This window comes from Trachypithecus francoisi, unplaced genomic scaffold, assembly GCF_009764315.1.
Source record: "Trachypithecus francoisi isolate TF-2019V2 unplaced genomic scaffold, Tfra_2.0 Lachesis_group0, whole genome shotgun sequence".
Lineage (NCBI taxonomy): Eukaryota > Metazoa > Chordata > Mammalia > Primates > Cercopithecidae > Trachypithecus > Trachypithecus francoisi.
In genome coordinates, this window is record NW_022681453.1 from 76229836 (window position 1) to 76256720 (window position 26885).

Sequence of the window (26885 nt, forward strand, 5' to 3'; positions counted from 1 at the left end):
CATCAAGCTGTACACTCAAGATTTGTTCATTTTACCACATTTAATTTTTACTCTCAACATACTACTTTTTAAATGAATTGTTATATAATTTATCTTCCTACTTCAATGCTGTGGGAGAAGCAATGGGTTGTAAGCATTGGCTTTTTTGCTTTATTACTCAGCAAAACTCACTGACATTTCCCATCCGTGGCTAATCAGTCAAAAACATATAAAACGAAAGCAAAAGTTAAAGATAAGCAAGATAATGAAGAAATATGTTTTGCAATCCTGTTGAAGAGAGAATAAGCAAAAGTGACCAAGAGAAACAGACTCACTGAGTCTGTTGATTGATTTAAAGTAGATTTATGTTTAAGTAGAAAACCACTCCAAATGCATACTTTAGGAAAGATGTCAGCTTTAAGATTACTGATCTCCATCATTATCATGGTGTCTGGTAAGTCTGATACTGTAACATTTTCAGCTGAAAATAGAGCTTTCTTTCAATGATCATGAGGATACTCTTGATCTGCTTACTTATAAGGTGTTTCTTGACTTGTCCTAGCAGCAGTGATAAATGTGTACATTATCCAGCAAAACTCCTTCTGAGTTACCTTATCTCAATGGTGTGCTGACTAGGTGACTAGCTGAACTCAGAGTAATTGAGGGCTGGGACTGAAGTGAAACTAAAATTTTGTGACCTAAAAGTGGTCCTGGGCTTCTTTTGTTGGTAGATTTTTTAAGTTACTGATTCAATTTGATAACTTATTAGTTTGCTTAGGATTTCAATTTCTCCTGATTCAATCTTGGGAGGTTGCGTATTTTCAGGAATTCATCAATCTCTTCTAGATTTTTCTAGTTTGTGTACATAGAGGTGTTTATAATAGTCTCCGAGGATCTTTTGTATTTCTATGAGATCAATTGTAATGTCACCTGTGTAATATCTGATTGCACTTATTTGGGCCTCCTCTCTTTTTTTTCTTTGTTAATCCAGCTAGTACTCTATTGATCTTGTTTGTCTTTACAAGGAGTCACCTTTTGGTTTTGTTGATCCTTTGTATAGATTTTTGGATCTCAATTTCATTCAGTTCTGCTCTGATTTTAGTCATGTATTTTCTTCTGCTGGCTTTGGGGTTAGTTTATTCTCATTTTTCTAATTCTTTTCCATCTTCTTCTTCTGCTTTTTTTTTTTTTTTTTTTTGAGATGGAGTTTAGCTCTTATTGCCCAGGCTGGAGTGCAGTGGTGCCTTCTTGTGGCTCACTGCAACCTCTGCCTCCTGGGTTCAAGAGATTCTCCTGCCTCAGCCTCCCGAGTAGCTGGGATTACAGGCACCCACCACCACGTCTGGCTAATTTTTGTATTATTAGTAGAGCCAGGGTTTTACCATGCTGGCCAGGCTGGTCTCGAACTCCTGACCTTGTGATCCACCCACCTCAGCCTCCCAAAGTGCTGGGATTACAGGCATGAGCCACGGTGCCTGGCCTTTTCTAGTTCTTCTAAGTGTGATGTTAGATTGTTAATATGAGATCTTTCGAACTTCTTAAAGTAGGTGTTTAGCACTATAAACTTTTAACACTGTGCTGCATCTCAGGGTTTTTTTTAATGTCATGTCTCTGTTTTAATTAATTTTAAACATTTTTTGATTTCTTCCTTAATTTTATTGTCTACCCAAAACTTATTGAGGATCAAGTTGTTTAATTTGCATGTATTTGTAGAGTTTTCAGAGACATGCTTGACATTGATTTCTATTTTTATTCCGCTGTGGTCTGAGAGTATGGTTGGCATGATTTTGACATTTTTAAATTTATTGACACTTGTTTTATGGTTGAGCATGTGTCTGACCTCAGAGTATGTTCCATATGTAGATGAGAAAAATGGATATTCTGTGATCTTTGGGTGGAGTAGTCTGTAGATGTCTGTTAGGCCCAATTGATCAAATATTACATTTAAGACCAGAATTCTTTTCTTAGTTTTCTGCCTTGATGATCTAACACTGTTGGTGGGATATTGAAGTCTCCAACCATTATTAAGTGGCTAAGTCTTTCCATAGGATTAGAAATACTTTTTTTTTTTTTAAATTCTGAGTGCTCCAATGTCGGGCATGTATATATTTAGGATAATTAACTCTTTTTTTGATTTGAACCCTTTATCATTGTGTAATGCTCCTCTTTGCCCTTTTTTTTTTTTTTTTTTTTGCTGTTGTTGGCTTAAATTCTATTTTGTCGGATATAAGAATAGTGACCGCTACTCTTTTTTGTTTTCCATTTGTGTGATAGATCTTTTTCCAACCCTTTACTTTTAGCCTGTGTGTTTTGTTACATGTGAGATGGTTCTCTGGAAGACAGCAGATGGTTACATCTCGTTCTTTTATCCAACTTGCCATTCTGTGCCTTTCAAGTGGCACATTTAGGTTGTTTAATTCAGATTAATATTGGTATATGAAGTTTTGACCCTGTTGTGATGCTGTTAGCTAGTTGCTTTGTAGTCTTGATTGTGTAGTTTCTTTATAGGGCTATGTATTTAAGTGTGTCTTTGTAGTAACAGGTATTGTTCTTAAATTTCCATGTTTAGAACTCCCTTAAGGATCTCTGGTAAGGTTGGCCTTGTGGCAGTGAATTCTCTTAGTGTTTGCTTGCTTAGGAAAGATTGTATTTCTCTTTGCTTATGAAGCTTAGTTTGGAGAGTATGAAATTCTTAGTTGGAATTTATTTTCTCTAAGGATACTGAAAATAGACCCCAATCTCTTCTGGCTTATAAATTTTCTGCTGAGATGTCTGCTTTTAATCTGATGGGGTTCCTTGGTAAGTGAGCTGGCCCCTTTCTCCAGCTGCTTTTAACATTTTTTATTTCACATCGACCTTGGAAAGTCTAATGACTATGTGTCTTGGGGATGATCATCTTGTGTAGTATCTTGCAGTTGGCTGAATTTCTCAAATTTGCATGTTGGCCTCTTTAGGCAGATTGGGTAAATTTTTGTTGACTATATCCTCAAATTTGTTTTCTAAGTTTCTGACTTTCTCTTCCTGTCTAGGGCAAAGTTTAGGTTACCAGGAGGCCCACAACTCCTTGGGGACCTGCTGGTCCTCTGAGCTTGGCAGAGTCAGAGCAGCTTGTGGGGTATGTCTGTGGGTGTTCTGGCAATGCAGTGGGTAAAGAGATGAGTATCCCTGGGCAAGACTCTTGCTGCAGGTGTGCACTGGTGTATTGGGGGAACCCGCCCCCAGCATTTCAACGTAGGTTATTTCTATTTTCCATAAGTGTTGGCCAGCTGAGAAATAAAGCGAGACAGTACAAAGAGAGGAATTTTACAGCTGGGCCACCAGGGGTGACATCACATATTAGTAGGACTGTGATGCCCACCTGGGCCTCAAAACCAGCAAGTTTTTATTAAGGATTTCAAAAGGGGAGGGGGGTAAGAACAGGGAGTAGGTACAAAGATCACATGCTTCAAAGGGCAAAGAGCAGAACTACTAATAAGGGTCTAACAAAGATCTCATGCTTCTGAGGAAACAGGACAAAAGGCAAAAGCAGAACTACTGATAAGGGCCCAATAAAGATCACAAAGCAAAGGGCAAAAGCAGAACTACTGATAAGGGTCTATCTTCTGCAGTGCATATATTGTCTTGATAAACATCTTAAACAACAGAAAACAGGGTTTGAGAGCAGAGAACCGGTCTGACCACAAATTTAGCAGGGCAGAGTTTTTCCCCACCCTAGTAAGACTGAGGGTACTGCAGGAGACCAGGGCATATCTCAGTCCTTATCTCAACCACATAAGACAGACATTCCCAGAGCGGCCATTTATAGACCTCCCCTCAGGAATGCATTCCTTTCCCAGGGTATTAATATTAATATTCCTTGCTAGGAAAAGAATTTAGTGATATCTCTCCTACTTGCACATCCATTTATAGGCTCTCTGCAAGAAGGAAAATATGGCTCTTTTTGCCCCACCCTGCAGGTAGTCAGACCTTGTGGTTGTCTTTCTTTGTTCCCTAAAAATCGCTGTTATTCTGTTGTTTTTCAAGGTGCACTGATTTCATATTGTTCAAATACATATGTTTTACAATGAATTTGTACAGTTAACACAATTATCACAGTGGTCCTGACGTGACGTACATCCTCAGCTTATGAAGATAACAGGATTAAGAGATTAAAGTAAAGACAGGCATAAGAAATTATAAAAGTATTATTTGGGAACTGATAAATGTCCATGAAATCTTCACAATTTATGTTCCTCTTCCACGACTCCAGTGGGTCCCTCCATTTGGAGTTCCTGACTTCCCGCAACACTGGTGTGGTGCCTGTAGCCTGGATTCTTTGCCCAGAACATGGTTGTGAAGACCACGCAGCTTGTGCTCTCCTGACCAGTTTTCCCTGTTGTGTCAGTCCCAGGAGCAGGCGCAACCAGCTAGTTTTGTCCCAAGCCTTTTGTGTACAGATCACTGAGGTGTTCCAGATGTTGTGGGCTGTGGAGTTTCCTTGGGCAGAAGCTGCAGATGGCCAATAGGCTAAACCCTTATTTGATCAGTCTCACAGATAAAGGGACGCCCAACTACCATGCCAAAACACAAACCTACTCCTTAATCTTCTTGGTGTTCTGTGAGTGGGGGCTCCTCCCTGGCTTGAACTTAGGCCACAGATCTCATCTTGATACCTCTGGGTGGTGTGCTTGAACCCTGGACTTTGGGATTGAGTGCATGGTTTTATCCTCTGACACCTCAAGATTGAGCACCAGTTGTGCTGGGGAGGTCAAACTGCTCCCAGGCCACTGCAAAACACTCAGGTGGGGAAATGGAGGCTGTGCTGTGTGCACGCTATTTCAGGAGTGGCCAGGCATGGGCCTTGGGTGGAGCTGGTGAACAAGGGTAGATTAGATACACCCTAGTCCTGTGGGAAAGGCAACCCTTCCTTCTGCCAGCCTGGCAGTCAGCAAGGGCTAGAATCACTCAGAAAAAGATGACAAACCTTGGCGATGGCTGTATATGGTTGTGTTTTGCTGCACCTGCCCCACATGAGAAATCTTCTAGGCACCACACAGGTTTGAGCTGTGCCTCTGCCTATTCTTTGGGTATTAAGTAACCATGTATTAGTTCATTCTCACGTTGCTATAAAGAACTACCCAAGAATGGGTAATTTCTAAAGAAAAGAGGTTTAATTGGCTCACTGTTCCACAGGCAGCATGACTGGGGAGGCCTTAAAAAACTTATAATCATGGCGGAAAGGTGAAAGGAAAGCAAGCATGTCTTCAAATGGCCAGCAGAAGGTGAGGAGGTACTCCACACTTTTAAACAAGCAGATCTTGTGAGAATTCTATCATGAGACAGCACAGCACCAGGTGGAGGGTGCTAAACCATTAGAAACCACCCCATGATCCAGTCACCCCCAATCAGGCCCCCCTCAGGATTACAATTTACAATGAGATTTGGATGGGAAACCAAACTATATCAAACTATCAATATATTTTTCCTCTTTTCTCTTGCTATCACTAACATACATTCTGTATCCCTGACTGGGATTAAGGGGCAGATCTGTGGTTATAAAATAACTTTGGACTGTGTGATGCTAATAGCTCCTAAGAATCAAAACAACAACCATTACTTTTAAATAATAATAATGATAATAATAATTAATATAAGATACGTATATAATTTATATAATAATCACAGTCACAATCAGCATATTTTTTTTCCAGGAAGAAAGGACATTGTTCATGTATTAACACTCAGCAAACAATTTCAAAGTTTTTCTAGCTAGAATTCTAGCAAGAAGGGGGGACAGTTTATGTGCAGATTTTGGAAACTTTTTCCTCTGGCACTCTCATTTTTCCGTATACTGAAGTCGTTCTGATATTTTATTTTTATTTAGTGTAGACCACAATTTGGTCAATGTTTCAGCTCACTAAACAAATGAATAGTGATATGGTTTGGGTCTGTGTCCTCACTAAATCTCATGTCTGATTGTAATCCCCAGTGTGGGAGGTGGGGTCTGGTGGGAGGTCATTGGATCATGGAGGTGACATTCTTATGAACGTGTTAGCCCTATTGCCTCAGTGCTGTTTGCATGATAGTGAATGAGTTATGAGATCTGGTTGTTTAAAAGTGTGTAGCATCTCCCACCCACACCTCCTTCTTCCTGCTCTGGGCATGTGAACATGCCTGTTCTGGCTTTGCCTTCTGCCATGAGTAAAAGCTCCCTGAGGCCTTCCCAGAAGCAGATGCTACCACCATGCATCCTGTACAGCCTGTAGAACCATGAGCCAACTAAACCTCTTTTCTTTATAAATTACCCAGTCTCAGGTATTTCTTGATAGCAGTGCAAGAACTGACCAACACACACAGAGCCCTTTCTAATGCCTGGAGCTACAGCATTGAATCTAGAATCTCTGCCTACTGGATTCATATCAATAATTTGGCCTCATTCAGCTTTGTCTTTTTCATTATTCCACATCCTTAATATTCATTCCCATACATATTGTCTAGATTTATAACTGTATCCATTGGAAAAGTCATATAGCTCTTTTGGTGCGTGGTGTAACTCCTTGTGGATCACACTGTACCTCACTTTTTGGGCCCTGTGGGGACTCAAGTCTGGTTATAAGTCTGGAAGCAAAGAGGAGTGAGGGGGAAGATCCTGAGGAGAATAGAAAGTGTCTTTTAAGGTGACTAGTTGAAGAAAAATCATTACAGTTTCTTCAGGCAAAGCAGGGGGTTAACCACTTCAAGCAGGGGTAGGAGGGCTGCTTCTATGGGCAAAGACTTAGGAGACTTTAGAGATTTTACACGCTCAGTTTCCTCAGCTTTTGCCTATATGTTCACATTCCAATTTTCAGGATCCCATTCCTTTCCAATCAATAACCTCACTCTAGCAGAGGATACCCTGACAAGTTAGGAATTCAATTTGTGTTGTCATTTAACCACTTACGGGATAAGTTTTGGTATCTGGAAACTTCAGCCTTGCTGAGAAGATAGGGGGTTCTTTCATGGCAGACATAGAAACTTCCAGTTCATTCATATAGTTTAAGTTGAGAATTTGAAGCCCTGAACTCATCTTTTTCTTTATCCATTTGCCCAGCAAATTAGGAGAAACCAGTCAATCTCATTATATATTAATGTCCTAAAGTACCAAACACATGATCACTCAGACCTTGCCTTTTATAAATATTGACCAGGATTATCCAGTGGTGACATTTTTGCATATCTCTACTGTTACTTCATTCCATGGACTATCAGTGTGCCCTCTAGCACTAGAAATGCAGTCATTAGTGCTTTTAAATCTAATTAGATTAGATGACCAATTCCAGAAAACCCTGAACCAATTCTGAAAATTCATCCTCAATATTCTGTTTCTTGAGGATCACTTACGGTAACAAATCTGTATCAGTCAGGGTTCCACCAGAGAAACGTAATAAGTAGAAAGTATGTATATGTACGTGTGTGTGGGTGTGTATGTGTGTGGGTGTTATTTCAAGGAATTGATTATTGAAATTGTGGAAGCTTGTAAGTTTGAAATTTATAGGGTGGACTGGTAGTCCAGAAACTTTTGAGCAGAAACTAATGCAACTAATGCTGCCGTGTTAAGGAAGAATTTTTTTTCTTACTCTGGAAAACATCACTTTTTCTCTTAAGGCCTTTCAACCAATTGAGTGAGGCCCATCTTCTTTATTGAGAATTATCTCCTTTACTTAAAATCAACTGATTGTAGTTATTAATCACATACAAAATACCTTCACAACAGTGCTTAAATTAGTGTTTGATTGAATGATTGACTACTATACTCTAGCCAACTTGACACATAAAACTAGCTTTCACAGGAGGAGACACATTTTTTTCAGGGGAACACAGAATATTTACCAAGGCAGACCGTTAAATGAGCCATAAAACAAATCACAATAAATTTAAATTTCTCTAAGTAATTATTTTAAAAAGGCTTTCTGTTATTGAGACCAGCAAATGATCTCGTGGTTTCCTGTCTCCTTGTCATTTTTTACCTTGAGAGGTTTCCCTTACCTTTTTTGCAAATTCAGCTGTGCATTTGGAACAGGAATTGTATTCATCCTATACTTCTAAGCTTTTTTTGAAGTGGGGGAGGTTGTCTATCATTTCTATAATAGTTCTGGAAATGAAACTTTACTCCTGGGCCCTGCATTGAACTCTTCCACTGATTAGAAGTGGGTGTGGCTGGCAAAAGACTGGTAGAGACTGATCTGTTATAATAATATTGGATGAATCATTTATTCATAACTGCAAAAGAAATGTTAAAATCCTGACATACATGCATTTATTTAGTTATGGTCTCACTGTGATTTCTTTTATGTAGAGGTTTTTGTGATTTTTGGTGTGATTATTAATTCATTTAAGGAATTGAAATGTTGTTTTCTGTGATCATAATATATGAAATCAGGGGATTCTAGTCCATTTCAGTAAATAAAATTTATTAATTTTCTCCATATTTCTTCTCTAAATATTTTCTAGCTTTAGATAATAATTCCTATCTGATGACACAACTGGAAATACAGAGCCAGAGAATACTTCTTAATGAAAGTAAAATGCTCACTTACTTAATAAACAGTTTGATGGGAGGGTTGGATCATCAGCAGAAACATTTATGTGGTCATTTGTCTTGTGTGCAATTGTAACAGATACCTCTCTGCACACTATTGCTTGAAGACCAAGCAAGGACCTACTTATTCAATTTAATTCCACAACAACAAAAAACAAACAAGTAGATTTCTTAGTAGCACACAAAAATGTGCTTGGTAATAGAAGCTAAAAAGAAGAAAACTTATAGCACCTTCAAGTAGTCTACATATTCTGGTCTTGGAATTAGACAAGGACACAGAATTATATTACAAGGTAAAATGAGATGAGCACTGTAATACAAAATCAGTGTATTACAGATAGTAGCTTTTGCACAGGCTATAGACGTATTTCAGAATGCATAAATTATTGGAAAAAAGAGGTGAGGGGATCATTGTGGACTAAAGTACAGGGTAGAAAGGCACATAAAATGTTCAGCCAATAGAAGCAGTCTGGGGTGGGAGGAGTTTAGTGTGCATGCTGGATTGCAGTGAGAGCAGAGCCTGGAAAGTCAAGTTGTACTCAAATAGCGGAAGGAAGTCAGAAAGGTACTAATAAAGTCAAAAGAAGAACTGCATGAATTAAGAAGTGGAAAGCTAGCATTTATAAATAATTCCAAGAATTGACTTTTTTAATGGGATAAAGACTATTCTAAATGGGAAATAAAGAAAAAAATACACAAAATATGGGGAGAAAATCAACAATTAACCACAAATATCAAGAAACCAAAGAAATGTAAGAGAATATTTTGTACAATTTCTCCTATTAAATTAGAAAACTTCCATGAAATACATTTTTTAGTGGAAAACTAAATTAGCAACTGGCTCAAGATGAGATGGAAAACGTGAATAGATAGAGAACCATAGAAGAAATTGAGAATTACTGCCAAAAAATGTGTGGCCTTAGATTGCTATGTAAGAGAAATAGTTTATATCACTTTAAGCCTTTAAGGAACAGATAATTTTTATGTCATTCAGTTTTTCCATAGACTAGAGAAAGGAGAAGTGTTTTCTAAATTTTAAAAGTATAACTCAGATATTAAATCCTGACAAAGTTAGTATACAAAAAAATGTCTAAGCTAATTTCACTTGTAAATGCAGAGGCAAAGATTCCACATATCAGCATATCAAATCGATAGTGAACTAAAAGAATTAAACCAACAACAAGGTAATATTTTTAGGAATGTAAAATAGTTGCTATTAAATAGTCTACTAATATACTTTACCTAATTTTAGATTAAAGAGAAAAAGAATCTCACAAACTGTTCAGTATATGTCAAAAAGGTGTTTGATAAATTTGTCACGGATGACTTACAAAACATCCTAGTGAAATTAGGATCAAAGATACATCCATGGCATGACTGAGACTGAGTCTTAAGCATAGACCCCTGAATGGTCTGAGGCCTGGTTGCTAGGCCCTTATAAGACCTTCTTGATTTACACATACTTAATGATTTACAATTAAAGCTGGTTATGAGAGTACAAAAAGCGTATTTCTCCCTACTCCCATTATATAAAAACAGTCCTATTCATGCAGTGGCGGGCTGTCTGGAGTGGCCACGGCCATCATGCCAGCTGCAGAAGGGAGGTGCGGGCGGTGGCAGCAGGACTGGCTGTGACAGCAGCAGTGGTGGTGGTGGGACCTCTGTGCTCCATGTCCCTGAGGCAGCTGACCGCACTACCCCCACCCTCACATAGTCAGGCGTGGCACCTACTCCCAGGCACTGAGCCTTTACTATGGCCTCAACCTCACCCCCTGCTTCATCCTGGGAGCCCACAAGCACCTGGCTGAAGGCACAATCAGGACTCACACTGCTGGCCCTGGTCGCATTGGGTTCCTTTGTGCAGGGTTGGCTGGGGCCACCATGCCACCTGCTCTTTGCCCACTGCTGCTGTGGGGAAAACACAGAGAGGAGGTGCAGCCAGGGCTGTGCATTCCACGAAGCCAACAGGAGCTGGGAACAAGTGGGATCCCTGCCCCTTCCAAGTCAGCAGAGCAGGAGTTCCCCAGGTGCAACTGTAGCCGCCCAAGCTGTGGCTGCAACCTGGGCACCCCTGTGCTCTTGGGAGCTGGGAACAGGCAGGAGCCCTGCCACCTTGGCCCCCTCCAGACTTTGGGCACCAATAAGCACGGGAGGAAGGTCAAAGGGGGTTGCTGAGGGCAGCTTACTGCTGGCCTGCAGGTGCCCCTCGGCATGAACAGTGTGGGCGCCATGAAGAGCTGCAGGAGGTGGAGAGGCTCCAGGGCAGAAAGGCGCAGGTCCCTGGTAAAACCCCGCCTTCAAGCCAGGAAGGCCTGAAGCCTTGGGGCTGGGCTACTGGTCCCGCAAACTGAAATTGGAACTTGTGGTGCTTTTTCTGAGCCCATCTATGGGCACCCATGGACCAACTGACATGCACTTTCTCCCCTCTGGGGCCCATAAAAGCCCTGGATTTAGAAAGACTTGAAGAGAAGATGGGACAACCAGCTGCAGAGAGGAGCTACCTTCTCTGCTGAGAGCTGAATAAATAATGGGACAACCTGCCTGTAGAGAGGACCTGCCCACTATAGGGCTTCCTCTTGGCTAGGAGCTGAACACTCAATGGGATGACCTGCCTGTAGAGAGGAGCTACCCACTCTAGGGTTTCTTCTCTGCTAGGAACCAAACACTCACCAAGACACACTGGCTGCAGAAAGGAGCTCCCCATTCGGGTCTCCTGAGAGCTGTTCTATTGCTCAGTAAAACTCCTCTTAACCTTGCTCGCCCTCCACTTCTCTGCGTACCTCATTCTTCCTAGTCACAGGACAAGAACTCACTGCCTGCCAAATGATAGGGTTAAAAGAGCTGTAACACAAACCGGGCTGAAACACGCCCCTTGCTTGCCACATTGTGGGTGACAAGGAGAGAAGAGAGAAGGAGAGAAGAGCTGAGGCACCTTGGGGATCCCAGACCTAGGAGCTCCCTGAGCCAGGGCTGTGACACCCTTTTTATGGCTCTGCAGTTCCTGGTGTCTCCAAGCTTCTGGGCACCACCACATTCCCCAGAAAGCTGTTTATGGTACGCCTGTCAAGCTGCAGCCCTGCAGGGAGCTGGCACCCATGCCAGCACCTGGAGCTGCCCACTCCTCTGCAGGTAGTGTGTCTGGCTGTGTGCAGTGGCCGGATCCCATGCTCACTCATATATTCCTTTATTGATCTGTGCCTGGCTTGTCCTTGGCAGATTGGGATCCAGGCCAATAGTGCCAGCCAAGTGCAGCCTGCCAGGCCAAATGGGCAGAATGAGCCCAGTGGGCCACAGCAAAATATGGGCAAAGGTGCCATTGGCCACAAAGGTTTCCAGCTGGCAAAGTGACATCCCAAAGATCCCGTAACACTATTGTCTCATGATAATCAGGCTTAAATTACCCCTGCCAAAAGGCAACTCCATGTTGTGCCTACTGGTATACCAGGGGAAAGCTATAGCTTAGAGGAACTCTTAGTGCATCTCCTGGTAGAAGTATCTCCCCTCTGAAACTCAAGATCCTAGACTCACAAATCTAAAGTTACTGGGATTTGGAAGTACAAATTCTCTAAATGAGTCAGTAAGAATGATGGTGAAGGGAGGCGGAGGTTGCAGTGAGCCGAGATCATGCCACTAAACTACAGCCTGGACAACAAAGCGAGACTCTGTCTCAAAAAAAATAAAAATAAAAAAAAAATAATAATAAAAAGAATGATGGTGAGTGAGACTACCCCAGTTCTACTCCTTGTCTCTCAGATCCAGTTTATTCTATGAACTGTGGAACTGGGGACACAGCACCCTCCTAAAGGGTGGTGTCCCATCCTCATAAGATATAATTCCCAAACCTCAGTTGTGCCTTGAAGAGGCTATGCCAGTGCTCCACCAAGCTGGCAATTTCTGAATGCATCCGCATGCCTCTACCCCACACCTTCTTGTCCTCTCCCTTCCAATTTTGACTCTTCCAGGTCTCTGACCAAACAAGCCAAACCATTTGCCACTGCTCATGAGTTTATCTCTTTTGTTACTGAATCATTTTTTACTTGAGTATTTTTCATCATCGCTGTCTTTCAGGGCCAGAACACAGTGGGGCTACAGTGCTGCAACCGTCTACTTTTGGCTTATGTCACAGACTGAGGCAAGCCATCCATAAGCTAAGCTTTGGGTTTTGGTCCTAGGGAACTCACAGGGAGGGCTTAGATGTGAGTTGAGGGAGAGATGACAGTGTAACAGTAGTATATGAAGTGGGGGCCTGGACCATTTGTTCACTCAAATGACTGGTGTTCTCTCTTTCTGTTTTATAATGGAATGTTGCTGGACCCACTTTACTTTATGATTTTGTGGGTCTAATAGTATGCAACTTACAATGGGCTGTTTTAGGAGCCTGATCGTTTCATATCCCATGATTAGATGCTCAGTCTTCACCAGGGTCCCATAGAATGCCATGATCTATTTTTAAAAAGGCAACTAGTTATCTGCTTCAGATGACATAGATTTACCCCAGAACCCTAGGCCTGCACTGTGACTGTCCTACTGGACTTGTCTGAGGCTCCGCAATGCATCTTTATCACAGAATCTTCTTGTATCACAGATCTGCCTGATTTTATGAACTTATTTTCAGGGCTGATGTACTGTAGCATGGACCTGTTACAGATTCCTTTCTTGGCCTGGAGCACATTGGACTAGCATCCTATTAGAGGGTCAAAGCAGTAATCGCAAATATACAGCAGGCTGCCTCCAAAACCAAGTATTGTGCTACTCAGTGGTAGGAAGTAAGGTTAAATAATTTGTCCTTTTTTCAGGAGGAGATATATGGTAGGGTCCAGACCACTGGGCTACTAGAAACTTCACTAATGTGTCAGGCCCTGAATCTTTGTAGAATTGACTTCTCACCTCTGGAATACGTGTGATTGACTAAGGTATTCATAATAACTCTCACTTTTTGCTCAGAAGATCTAATTGATATGATGTCATCAATATAGTAGACCAATATGATGGTCTCTGCAGAATACCCAGATAGCCTAGATCTTTTTAGATTACACTGTACATGAAAGTAGAAATTAAGGCAAGACCATATTTATATACTGTTTACTGTCCTGTGGAATACAAACTTACTTTTGATGTTCCTTCCTGGTGAATATTGAAAATAATGCATTTACCGATCAATAACCACATATTGCAACTGGAGTATCTCTAGTAAAGATAGCTTATCTGGCAGAGTAGCTGCAGTTGGGGCTGACACTTTGGTAATTTTGCATTGGTCTACTATAATTCACCATCCAGTGTTTTGCAGGGATTGAACTGGTAAATTAAGTAGGAGACATAATGGGAACCACTATTTTAGTACACTTTAAGTCTCTGAAAGGAGACTCATACTTAGATCTTCAATATTAATATTTATTTACTATCTTCGCCAAGGTGAGTGGTTTGGGGGATTTCTCTTGGTCTTTCCTATTATAATCGCTCTTACTTTACAGATCAAGGAATCAACAAGATGGTCTGCAAGCTGTTAAGCATGTTCATTCTAATTGAATATTCAGCAACTGAAAAAACCTCCACAGATAAGTCTGTGGACTTTGAAGGTCCACTGTGATATAAACCAGGCCCAGGATTTCTTTTATCCCCTGACTCTGATATGTTTCTACTCTAACAGGAGGCCCTCAATGTTCTTTGTGTTCTTGGGTATTAGGATCAATTCAGATTAGTATTCAAATAACCCTCAAAAGATATTTGTATTCCTTTTTCCCCAGTTATGGTTACCTAAACACATGGTCACAGGTTCTTTGGTGAAGGACTAGGGGAATAACTATTGCAACAGTTCTCAAAGTGTGGTTTTCAGATGGCTGGGGATAATCAAGACCCTTTCAGGGGGTCCCCTAGGTAAAAATGAGTTTCAACAATAATAATAATGATAATACAGTGATGTTATTTGCCTTTCTACTGATATTTTCACTGAAAGTGCAATTGAACTGTTGTTTAAAATCACTGGTGGCTTAGCATGAATAAAGTGCAGAGTACTGTATTAGTTTGCTAGGGCTGTTGTAACAAAGAACCATAAAGTGAGAGGTGGAGGCAATGGAAACGTATCGTGTTACAGTTCTAGAAACTAAAACTCCAAGATCAAGGTGTTGGCAGGGCAATTCTCCCTCTGAAGGCACTACGAAAAAATCTGTTTCAAGCCCTTTTCCTAGCTTCTGGTATTTCCTGGCTTGTGCAGCATACCTCCAGTTTTTACATGGTGCTTTCCCTGTATCCATATCTGTGTCCAATTTGCTCTTTTTATGAGAACACCAATTGTATTGCATTAGAGGCTCACGCCACTCCAGTATGACTTTATCTTAGCTAGCTATATTTGTAACGATTTTATTTTCAAATAAGGGCACGTCTCTGAGGGTTAGGACTTCAACATATAAATTTTCGGATATATAATTCAACCTATAAAAGGCACCAAGCTGCACCAATAGTCATTGTATTCTTCACACACTCACGCACACACACACACATTGCCTAAGAATGTCTTTGATGATTCAGTAAAAAGTATTAATGTATTAAATCTCAAGCCTTATATACAGTATCTTTTAAGTATTCTACATGATCGAATTGGAAATACATTTAACGCATTTTTGTTGCATACCAAATCATGATGATTATCTTGAGGAAATGCATTTGTATTAAATGTTTGAGTTGCAAGCTGAACTCTTTCCAACCACCTTTTTACATCCAAGGTGGGCAAAATACTCATTAAGAAAAAAAGGGTTTTGGCTGGGTGTGATGTCTCACGCCTGTAATCCCAGCACTTTGGGAGCCCAGGGCGGGTGGATCACGAGGTCAGGAGATTGAGACCATCCTGGCTAACAAGGTGAAACCCCATCTCTACTAAAATACAAAAAATTACCTGAACATGGCGGCAGGCGCCTGTAGTTCTAGCTACTCAGGAGGCTGAGGCAGGAGAATGGCGTGAACCTGGGAGGTGGAGCTTGCAGTGCTTGCAGTGAGCTGAGATAGCGCCACTGCACTCCAGCCTGGGTGACAGAGAGAGACTCCATCTCAAAAAATAATAAAAATAAATAAATAAATAAATAAATAAATAAATAAATAAATAAGGGTTTTATGGGACTTTAAATGAGACCCAGTGGAAGAAATTGGTATGTAGAAATTTTTGTCATTTTCATTTTCTTATTGTGTCCAGTTAGCACTTTACTGTCTTTACTGATGTATACAAAGGCTATGCTCTGTTGCCATCCCATCCTATTGACAAGTGTGATGGTAACAGCATGGAAAATACTCATCAGAGACAATTCTTACTGCATCAAAGCCTACAGGAGAGAAATTAAACAATGGAAAAACAACTGCAATGACAAGAGTATAACATAGGCCTCCAGTCTTGACTAGAATCTTGCCCTTCAGATTGATCGCGTTGTCCTCACTCATTATGGGTATTACAGGTGAATAATGGTAATACCTGATGGGAATTTCCATCATGGATATCACCCATGATGATGTCCACTGAAAAGGTCTTGGTTATCTGTAGCCATCTGAAAACCACGCTTTAAGAATTACTGCAACAGTCATTCCCTAGGACATCACTGAAGTACCTAATCCTAACCGTACCAAGTGTTAGGTAAGGAACATCATATATTGTGGTATTGTACATCATCAGATTTGGACTGAAACAAATGTCTCTGTAAATTTCATATTCTTTATGTTAAGATTGAAGCACTTTTTCCTTAGCTCTCTGCAGTTCCCCCTGAAAAGACCCTGTTTCTAAGCAGGCATAGAACTGTGGTGTGCGAGACAGTTGCAGCAAAGCTAACTGCACTGATCTCCCGGACCCCACAGGGGGATTGTGTCACCAAGCAAGAATATTGGGGCAATGGCACAGTGACTATTGGGAGTTCATGTCACTGGGAGGGCCACAATGTGCCTACCATGAGCTCATGGTAGGCACATTTGAATAGCAACAAGAGTGACTATAGAGCTACTTCCTGGTTAGCCATTATTCTAGCTTTGTGTTCATTTCTTTCACTCTTTTAGAGGAGTTAGGTTAAAAAGGAAAAAAAAAAAATGTACAGAGAAATTTCATTTAAAGATGATGTCTCCAGCATTTGGAGAAAGGAGTATAATTGGACCAGCTCATATGAGATTCCCACATGGACCCATCTCCTTGGTTGGGGAAGGAGGAATAGGGGGAGGCTTGGTTACCTCATACAAACTAGTTGACTAAACAAAGCGTCTCATGAATGAGAAATCATTATTAATTGCTTGTAAGTATAATTTTTAAAATGTTAACAGGTTTTTTCCTCTAATGATGGCATAACTTCTAGTTTCTGTTTTACAATTATTTTTGTATAATTTTAGTTATGGTTAACTAATTGTCTTTATGTTGAGTAAGACTTTGTAGGGAAACACTGGCTTCCACTCTGAGTACATAAAACTGATTTCATTTATTCTTCTCTAAATATTTTCTAGCTTCAAGTAGTTCATGTATGGATGGAAAGCAGATGACACAGAATTATTCAAAAATTTCTGCAGAAGGTAATATGCTTCCTTAGTAGTGGCCAGCACTGAGGGATGGAAAGTTGAACTTTGGTAGCATCATTAGCTGATGGCCTGGCTGGGGGCCAGCCTTGTGACTACTTGAAGAATGTGTTGATCTGAGTGCTGTGGTACGAGGGACCCTGAATGTCCCAGTCTCTAGTTCTCCAAACAAGCCATGTTCTTGCTTACCTCTGAACATTTGCTAAGGTGAAGTGGTGGAAGGAGCATGGATTTAATGACCTTTCAGGTCTGCGTTAAAGTCCTATTTCTTTCTGTATCTGGTTATGTGATCATTATCTGACTGTGAAATATAAGGGTTGAAGTACCACCTAAGAGACAGGTGACACCAAAACAGGAGAGGAGAGATACTAAATGTAGGGTATAGCAAAAACAAGCTTCATTCGCATAAAGGTTTGCCCCTCTGTAACTGATTCTGCTTATGCTCTCGTGATGAGATCTCTGACACTCACCTCTGTCACAGGTTAGTAGTGACAGGCACTTTGGCAGAATAAGTACCTCTCAGTAAACCCTGATCAGCTGTGGAAACATTGTGTTGGCTTATGAGATGCATGAGAATCTATGTTGGAAGATGCTTGTAGGATGCAGGGCTTAATTTTTACTTTAAAAGATGGACAGAAAGGAGTCGACTTACACATTTACACCTGATAATTGGATTGAATATACAGAAATAAAATCTATGAGGAAAGTTTACCACTGAACTCTCTGGGATTATATGTGCGACTAAACAGGAAGGAAGGAAAATATCCAAAGGCTGTTTGACAATGTCACGAATTTGCAATAAAACTTTTTCATGATAAATGTTCAAAGGAAAATAAAGCTTTTAAAAATTATATGCCACACTAATTTTTAAACTAGAAATAAATATTTCTAAACATCTTATCAATAGGCATTTTTTTTAACTTACATGGGATGGCTCAACTGGCAAAATTAAAGATTTTTTAAAAGATCTATGGATCTCACTGACTCTGTAATTCTCTAAATAAAACATGTAATTATCTAAATAAAACATGTCCAGCTAGCTCCACCTGAATGCCATATTAGTTTCTTTAATGAAAGAACCATAAACTTTCCACATTTATGTTTGTCTGAAATAACAACCTTAGAGACAGGTGTTTAATTTTGATGTTACTAATTTTTCTTGTGCTCACCAAAACAAAGGAGGAGACAATCACATCACTAGTTATTCCATTTTCTTTTCCAAGGCACATGATTTGTATGATAAATATAGTAGTCTCTATCACCTAAAGATTAGATTTAGAGCATTGCCTCTGTTGTTCAACTTACAATTCTGGTTTCTTCTCTGTTTCTAAATATTAAAACTCCTGAATTAATTTCAGAATACTTTATTGTATTTCAGAATACAATGTTATGTATATTGTTTTTCTAATAATACATAATACTGGAGAAAGTTTGTTAATCTTTAGATTGGGTTCAATATATTATTTATATTTTGTGAATGTTATTTTCTTACATAAGTCTAATATTTCTGGAATAAGATCAGCAAATTTATGTTCTAATATGACTTCATGTAATATACTGTGGATAAACATAACACATGAAGTTCCTTATCAAGGTTTTCTTTATCATTATCCTTTATGTGTGTGTCCAGTTAACATTTCACAGCCTGTACTGATGGATACAAATGCTGTGCTTTGTTGCCCTCCTATTGCGTTCAGAAATTTGATCGTAATAGCATGGGAAATAATCATAAGAGGCCAGCCTTCCTGCACAAAAGCCTACAGGAAAGAAACAAATGAGACCAAGGAAGCCAACTGTACTGATGAGAGAATAACCTGGGTCTCCACACCTGATCAGAATTCGGACCTTCAGATTCACCCAGTGGCCATCACTCATGATGGGTATTACAGATGCATAATGGTAACTCCTGACGGGATTTTCCATCGTGGATATCACCTCCAAGTGCTAGGTAAGGAGCATCACATATTGTGGTATTTCACATCACCAGATTTGTGACTGAAACAAACATCTCTTTGAATTCCATACTCTTTATGTGAAAACTGAAGCATTTTTCCCCCTTTCCTCTCTGCAGTTACACCTGAAGTGACCCTGTTTGAAAGCAGGAATAGAACTGCAGTATGCAAGGCAGTTGCAGGGAAGCCAGCTGCTCAGATCTCCTGGATCCCAGAGGGGGATTGTGCCACTAAGCAAGAATACTGGGGCAATGGCACAGTGACTGTTAAGAGTATGTGCCACTGGGAGGGCCACAATGTGTCTACCGTGACCTGCCATGTCTCCCATTTGACTGGCAATAAGAGTCTGTACATAAAGTTGAATTCAGGTAAGCGCCTGTTTCTTGTAGAAGAGTAAACTTGATGCTCAACTTTTTCTTCCATAGAAAATAATGAATAACCAAACAGTAGGTAAGAAAATTTGAGCTCCTAGCTTGAAAATATTCTCCAAAACTGAGAAAGGCATTACAACGCTAGAATCTATCTTTTAGTGGAACAGCCATAAAAATAGATTTTGTTAACTTAGTGATCTATAGGCTCTTACTCTGAGATTAATTCTTGATATGAAATATCACGAGTTTTATATAGTTTTAACAATCCTTGTTCAGTAGATAGCCCAGAATGACGGTTATTTTCTTCCTGATTTTATTTCTTGTATAGTTATTACTTTGTTACCCTGAGTAAGAGACAAGTAATTCTTCCCGTCTCATCATCTGAAAGCAATCTATTAATTAATTCAAGCAAATACTTATTGAATGCTATTTATAAGTTTGGAGCTGGTGATGCAAAGATGAAAAGATAAGGTCCACATCTTTATATTGTTTTGGGCAGGATAATCTGGTGTTTAGGAGCAAAGCCTTTCACTTCATGTGGTTTTTGTTCACCAGCTATATGAACTTGAACAGTATTTAACATCTCTATCTCATGGTTTCTCTATCTGTTAAATGAAGACAATGGGATCCACCTAATAGGATTATTGGGTTAATTAAATAAAATTATATCTATATATATAAATATGCTGTACATATAATTGTATTAATATATCTGCTACATAATTGACACTCAGCAAATTTTAGCCACTAGATTTCCTTATATTAATAAATGTTGGCTATTATATGTATCGTATTAATAAAAATTAGCTATTGTGATAATTATTACAACTAATATTAAATATCATCATATTAATTCTTCCTCATAATATCTTTCGTGTTTATTTTGTTTTGCATCAGCTTTATTGACATATAATTTATATACCATACATTTCACCCATTTAAAGCATGCAATTCAATGCTTTTGTGACCACTGCTACAATCAATTTTAGAACGTATTTATCACCTCCAAAAGGAAACCATGTATTCGTTAGCTGTGTTTTCCATGATCAATCTCCTATCAAGTCTAGGTTCTTACTTCATACGTCTTATCTATAGATCAGTGCATTTATTTTCAGTATTACTTGATCTTCCCTTCTGTATACCAACATTCAACCCAAATTCTAAGCCTTTTTTCCCCTTTATCTCCTTAGGAGCTTTGCTTTATTCTCCTCTCTCTTTTGTTTAGTTTTCTGTTCCTTAAATTATTTTTCTAAAGCTGCTCATAAAACATGCCTATTTTTCTTCCATATCCAAAAACTTGGTGTTATGACTTCCTCAAACATTTAACTCTTGGCTTCCACTCATATCCAAGAATATTTTTAAAAGAGGACCCCACACTCATTGTCTCTTCTTTATCACCTCACATCTACTCCTTAACTCATTTGTGTCTCCCTGCGCAGAAAATGCTCTGACAAAAAGCATCTCTCAAGTGCCAAATAAAATATAAATGTTTCATTCTTTGTTCACTTAATTAGCTTCTTTGTAATATTTATTATAACTATTAATTACTTTTAAATCTCATAATATATAATTTTATATATTTACTAATTTTAAATATCTTATTAGATTTTTAATAATATATTTTATGATTCTGTACCCCATGCATGTGGGCCTCTTTGGGCTCTTCAAAAGTGTTAAGTGCTTTTATTCCTCTGTTCCCTTTTACATGCAATTTCTTTTAATTTTTATTTTTTATTTTTTATTTTTTATTTTTGAGACAGAGTCTCGCTCCGTCGCCCGGGCTGGAGTGCAGTGGTGTGAACTCGGCTCACTGCAAGCTCCGCCTTCTGGGTTCATGCCATTCTCCTGCCTCAGCCTCCCTAGTAGCTGAGACTACAGGCACCCACCACCATGCCTGGCTAATTTTTTTGTATTTTTGGTAGAGACGGGTTTTCACTCTGTTAGCCAGGATGGCCTCGATCTCCTGATCTCGTGATCCGCCCCCCTCTGCCTCCCAAAGTGCTGGAATTAGCAGGCGTGAGCCACCGTGCCTGGCCTTGAATGCAATTTCTACCTCTCTGTAAGGCACTTCTTTCCCTATACTCTCTTCTTCCATTACATTTGATCAATTCCTGTTGAAGTGTTAAGACTTAGTTTGACATTGATCCTCTGGGATGATTTTCTCTGGCCTTGAAGTTCGGTTAGCTGTTCCTCCTCTGTGCTCACAGAATGCTTCATGCATGCCTCTGTCAGAGCACCTCCATGGTCCTGCAATTGACTGCTCGGCACTGTTTTCATTCACAATGCTTCTGACACCAAATGTGTGTGAGTTTTTTTCCCCACACCAACTAATTCTCCAACTCTCTAGACACCATCTAGGTATCCTACAATTCAATTCAGACACTAACTACCTGGACTTAGCATGGACCACACAGGTTAAAGGCTTAGTCTCATAAGACCTCCATCACTTCAGACACCAGTCACAAGCCCCAGATTGCCACCTGAACTTCTAATCAACTGGCTATAATTTCAGAGTTCCCATGATTCCCTTGTCAGGTTTAATAATTTGCTAGAATGGTTCACAGAACTCATGTCAACCTGAAATAATCAAAAAGATCAGAGTCCAGTTTAAAAGAGTTTATTTAAGCAGAAGTCTGAGAACAGGCATTCGGGTAACACAGACTCCAAAGGAATGGGGTCAGTGCTTCAAACTTCAAACTTAAGGTCTTGTTTATAGAGGCAGAAAAGAAATTCAGTAGGATTATACCTTTTTTACATACAAGGCTGGTTTATGAGTTATAATGATTTAATTAATTAAAGTTACAGTTTGTTTTCTTTTCTGTACAGTTTGTTTTCATTTCCTTTCCAGTTTTAAGAGTACAGTTAACATTTCATGTTAGGCAATGTGATACTTATTGTGTGAGAGAAGAAAGAAGGAAGTTAATCAATAATGAAGACCACAGTTTAGAGGGAAGGGGTCTTCCCCTGCACCGTTTAGTCATTTACAGCAGTTTACAACACAATGTAGGCAAGGAAAAAGGCTAATGTACAATCAGGGAAATTAAAGTTATGGCTGCCTAGGTCGTAGCTGCTTGTTTACGTAACTCAGGTCCCATAATCACATTCCGTTAAGGTTCAAAATGTTTTAAAGTTCCAACAGCTTAGATTTTTAAATTACACACTCAGGAATGCACTTTATTTACTATTACTAATTTATTATAAAGTGGCCAACTCAGGCACAGATTAAAAAAAAAATAAAGAGATGCGTAGGGCAGGGTATGGAGGAAGGAGCTTCCGTGATGTCTCTGGGAGTGCCAACCTCCCAGCCCCTCGGTGTGTTCACCAGCTCAGAAAATCCCCCAACCCAGAGGCTCTCCAGACTCTGTCATGTAGAGTTTTTGTGGAGGCTGTATGACATAGGTATGATTGATTAAATTATTGGGCATTGCTTATTAGCTCAATTTCTAGCCCCTCTCCCCTCTCAGAAGGTCAGCGGAAGGGGACAGTGGTGGTATGGGGCTGAAAGTTTCAACCCTCTAGCCATGCCTTGGTCTTTCTAATTATCAGCCCCATCCTGAAGCTGTCTTCAGGCTCCCAGCCACCACTCATCTCATTAGCGTACAAAAGATGGATCACTGTGGCACTTCCAAGAAGTTTAGGAAAAATCCTTCGAAGTGTGCCAGGAACCGGGGGACAAAGACCAAATACACACATATTTCTTATGATATTACAGCCACTTACTTCTGTGACTCTCAGCACAGCATAAGGTCCTTGAGAGTTGGAACCACTTTTTTTTATTTTTGTATTCCTAAAGTCTGGCACAGTAGCTGACACATGAAAGTCACTGAAGAATTAGGTTCAAATCATTGCAGATTCATCTCTACATATTCCATTCTACGCTCCAAATATGACTTAGGTGAACTCATCTTTAAAACTTTTCTCAAGTTGTTTCTTTATCTTGGAAAGTCCTTCTTTTAACCTATTCAATCCTGCAGACCAGCAAGGCCCAGTTCAAGTCCTGCTTCTCCCTGACCTCCGTGTTAGAGTTGATTAAACATTCTTATTCCTTAGATGATTTATAATCTGTAATGTTCATCGAGCACTGTTTTCTCAATTGTACATTTAAACTAAAAAGTATCAGAGACAAGTCTCAATTAATTTAGAAGTTCATTTTGCCAAGGTTTAGGACAATTTGCACAGATAAAAACAAAACACAACAAAATAAAAAAAAACCAGAGTCTGAGAAACAGTCAGTGATCTGTGCCTTTCTCCAAAGATGACTTTGAGAGCTTCAATATTTAAAGGGCAAAAGTGCACTGAAGGGGAAAGAGGAAGGGTATGGTAATTCATAAGTTGTAAGAGAAAAGGAGCAGGTAGGGGAATAGTCAGTTATGATATGGTGAACATAGAGTAGCTACCTGTGGAGAAATTTACGTTTTATATGTAGCTATGTGCTTAGGAATAAAAAGAAAGGCAGTTGCTTGTATGACTCAGCTTTCAGCTTAATTTTTCCCATTTGGCATAGTGAATTGGGGTCTTGAGCTTTTATTTTTATTTCATATAAGTTGTCTTTTCATTTGTATGAGTCTGACTTCTCCAGGTGGATTATGAGATATTTTGAGAACTGTAACCATATCATTTTCTTATTTCCTCACAATGCCTAGGATTGTCTGACATTTTTCTAGTTTAGTCTTTGAGCAGGTTATTTAATGGGATAGAATAACTTCTTAGAGCCAGGAGTCAGACTTGTATTTAGAGTTCACACATTCTTTAGGTAGCCAATTTCTTCTTTTTTTCTTTTTTCCTTTCCTTTTTTTTTTTTTTTTTTTGAGACAGAGTCTCACTCTGTCGCCCAGGCTGGAGTGCAGTGGTGCGATCTCAGCTCACTGCAACCTATGCCTCCCGGGATCAAGCAATTCTCCTGCCTCAGCCTCCCGAGTAGCTGAAATTATAGGCCCATGCCACCATACCTGGCTAATTTTTGTATTTTAGTAGAGACGTGGTTTCACCATGTTGGTCAGGCTGGTCTCGAATTCCTGACCTCAGGTGATCCACCCACCTTGGCCTCCCAACAGGTGTGAGCCACCGCACCCTGCCTAGGTGGTCAATTTCATAGGATAAGAGACTTCAGAATTATGCTTCTGGCTGGGCACGGTGGCTCACGTCAGTAATCCCAGCACTTTGGGAGGCTGAGGTGGGTTGATCACCTGAGGTCAGGAGTTCGAGACCAGCCTGGCCAACATGATGAAACCCTGTGTCTGCTAAAAATACAAAACTTAGCCAGGCATGGTGGTGCATGCCTGTAATCCCAGCTACTCTGGAGGCTGAGGTAGGAGAATCACTTGAACCCAGGAGGCAGAGGTTGCAGTGAGCCAAGATCGTGCCACTGCACTAGAGCCTGAGAGACAATTCAAGACTCCATCTCAAAAAAAAAAAAAAAAACCAAAAAAGAATGATGTTCCTAATTAGTTTGATTTATCTTTTCAATAATTCCTAGGGCCGTTTCACAGATAAATAAAATGAAAGTAGGAAGACATAAAACACCTTGCTAAAGAGGTTACATCAACTTAGTAAGAAAATCACTTCAATGTGTGGAAAGTGTTATCAGATCAAACCCCAAATATCAAGAGGAATGTTCTTTCAAAGGCTAATATCTGCATGGGAAGTTGGAATATACTGAGGAAAGCTTGACATATTGCCTTTCTTATAAAATTGGAAAGTATTAGCAATGCATAGTGTGCATTTATTTGTTCAGAAAATATTTGTCAGAAGCCTACAAGGTATAAAACACAAACATGGTTCCTAAACTCTGTCATGGAAGAATGATGTATCAGTAACATTTGAGTTGTAAGTTAGAAGGTTTCATGATTATGACAGTCTGTAAACTCTTTAGAATATTTGTTAATGTTCTTTAAAATGTTTGACTCTAATTTGTAATTGGAAGAATCCTTGAAATGATTTTTTTACCCCTGTCTGTATTTATAGGTCTCAGAAGCTCAGGATCTCCAGCATTGGACTTACTGATCATTCTTTATGTGAAACTCTCTCGGCCCGGCGCGGTGGCTCAAGCCTGTAATCCCAGCACTTTGGGAGGCCGAGGCGGGCGGATCACGAGGTCAGGAGATCGAGACCATCCTGGCTAACACTGTGAAACCCCGTCTCTACTAAAAAATACAAAAAACTAGCCGGGCGAGGTGGCGGGCGCCTGTAGTCCCAGCTACTCGGAGGCTGAGGCAGGAGAATGGCGTAAACCCGGGAGGCGGAGCTTGCAGTGAGCTGAGATCCGGCCACTGCACTCCAGCCCGGGCGACAGAGCGAGACTCCGTCTCAAAAAAAAAAAAAAAAAGAAACTCTCTCTTTTTGTGGTCATTCTGGTCATGCCAGGATTTGTTTTCTTCCAGAGGATAAATCATATCAGGTAGGAACTGAAGACTGAAAAGCATAAGACACAGAAGAAAAAAAAAGAATCATTGTGACATTTTGAGTTTACAGTGTACTGGGAAAAGCTTGACACTTTTTTGGTTATGTTGTATTCTCCCTCCAGCCCCTTCTTTAATGTGAAGGCATCATTAACAACTGAGAGCCCAGGCAGCTGTGCCTGCAGCACTGGGCAAGAACTTCATTGTGAAAGTGTTTCATTGTGGTTTTAGTGTAGGAGAGAAGTGGCCTAGCCCACGTCTTGAGAATTTGGTGGGGGAAAGTTTCTGGGGCTTCTCAAGTGTTTACTTTCAAATTTCTCTGTAAAGGGCTTGTGTTCACTCCCGCTTAATTAAATATTTTATGGGTTTTTTCCCTAAAGAATGAAAATCAAAAGAGCTGAATGTCAATTTATATTTGATGAGACATCGCCAAAAAAAGCAGTCATTTGCAATAAGCCTTCGGGTTCAAAGTCTAGCTTAACTTCTTTTGTGACTCCATGTGATAGTTACTAATATGGTTTGGTGCTGTGTCCCCACCCAAATTTCATCTCAAATTGTAATCCCCATGTGTTAAGGGAGGGACTTAGTGTAGGTGATTGGATCATGGGGGCGGTTTCCCCCATCAGGGTCTTGTGATAGTGAGGGAGTTCTCACAAGAGCTGATGGTTTTGTAAGTGGCAATTTCCCCTGCTCACTCTCCAGTCTGCTGCTATGTAAGACATGCCTTGCTTCCCCTTCGCCTTCTGCCATGATTGTAAGTTTCTTGAGGCCTCCTAAGCTGTGTGGAACTGAGAGGCAGTTAAAACTCTTTTCTTCATAAATTACCCGGTCTTGGGGAATTCTTTATAGCAATATGAAGATGGACTAATACGATTACCAAGACCTGTTTCAGACTCAGCATACGGTGTAAGTACACATGCAAAAGCTTCGTGCCTGCCATCATAAGTGCCTAGGATACTTTATCTACTTTTGCATTTTCCTTAGTAAATTTCTATTTGCAAATGTGACACAACTACTTTTCAAAATAAAGAAGAAGATGGCTCAGCAAAAGGCAAATAATGATGCTGGGCAGTTTTTCTACACCCTTTGGGTTCTT

The 26885-nt window shown here is 40.0% G+C and overlaps 1 protein-coding gene across 5 annotated transcripts in view; it reads left to right on the forward strand.

The window, feature by feature from the left end:
- Positions 1-231: 231 nt before the first annotated feature.
- LOC117083522 (cell surface glycoprotein CD200 receptor 2-like) overlaps positions 232-26885 on the forward strand; it is a 64383-nt gene continuing 37729 nt past the window's right edge. For 3 of the 5 annotated variants that reach the window (XM_033211284.1, XM_033211282.1, XM_033211281.1), the window contains exons 1-6: positions 232-433; positions 17000-17065; positions 18699-19016; positions 19140-19388; positions 25356-25407; positions 25717-25788. In XM_033211284.1, the coding sequence (XP_033067175.1) occupies positions 370-433; positions 17000-17065; positions 18699-19016; positions 19140-19388; positions 25356-25407; positions 25717-25788 (821 nt within the window). In that variant the 5' untranslated portion in view covers positions 232-369. Of the gene's footprint in view, positions 434-16999; positions 17066-18698; positions 19017-19139; positions 19389-25355; positions 25408-25716; positions 25793-26885 lie in introns of those variants that run through there. The other 2 variants (XM_033211285.1, XM_033211286.1) reach the window with 2 other exon arrangements.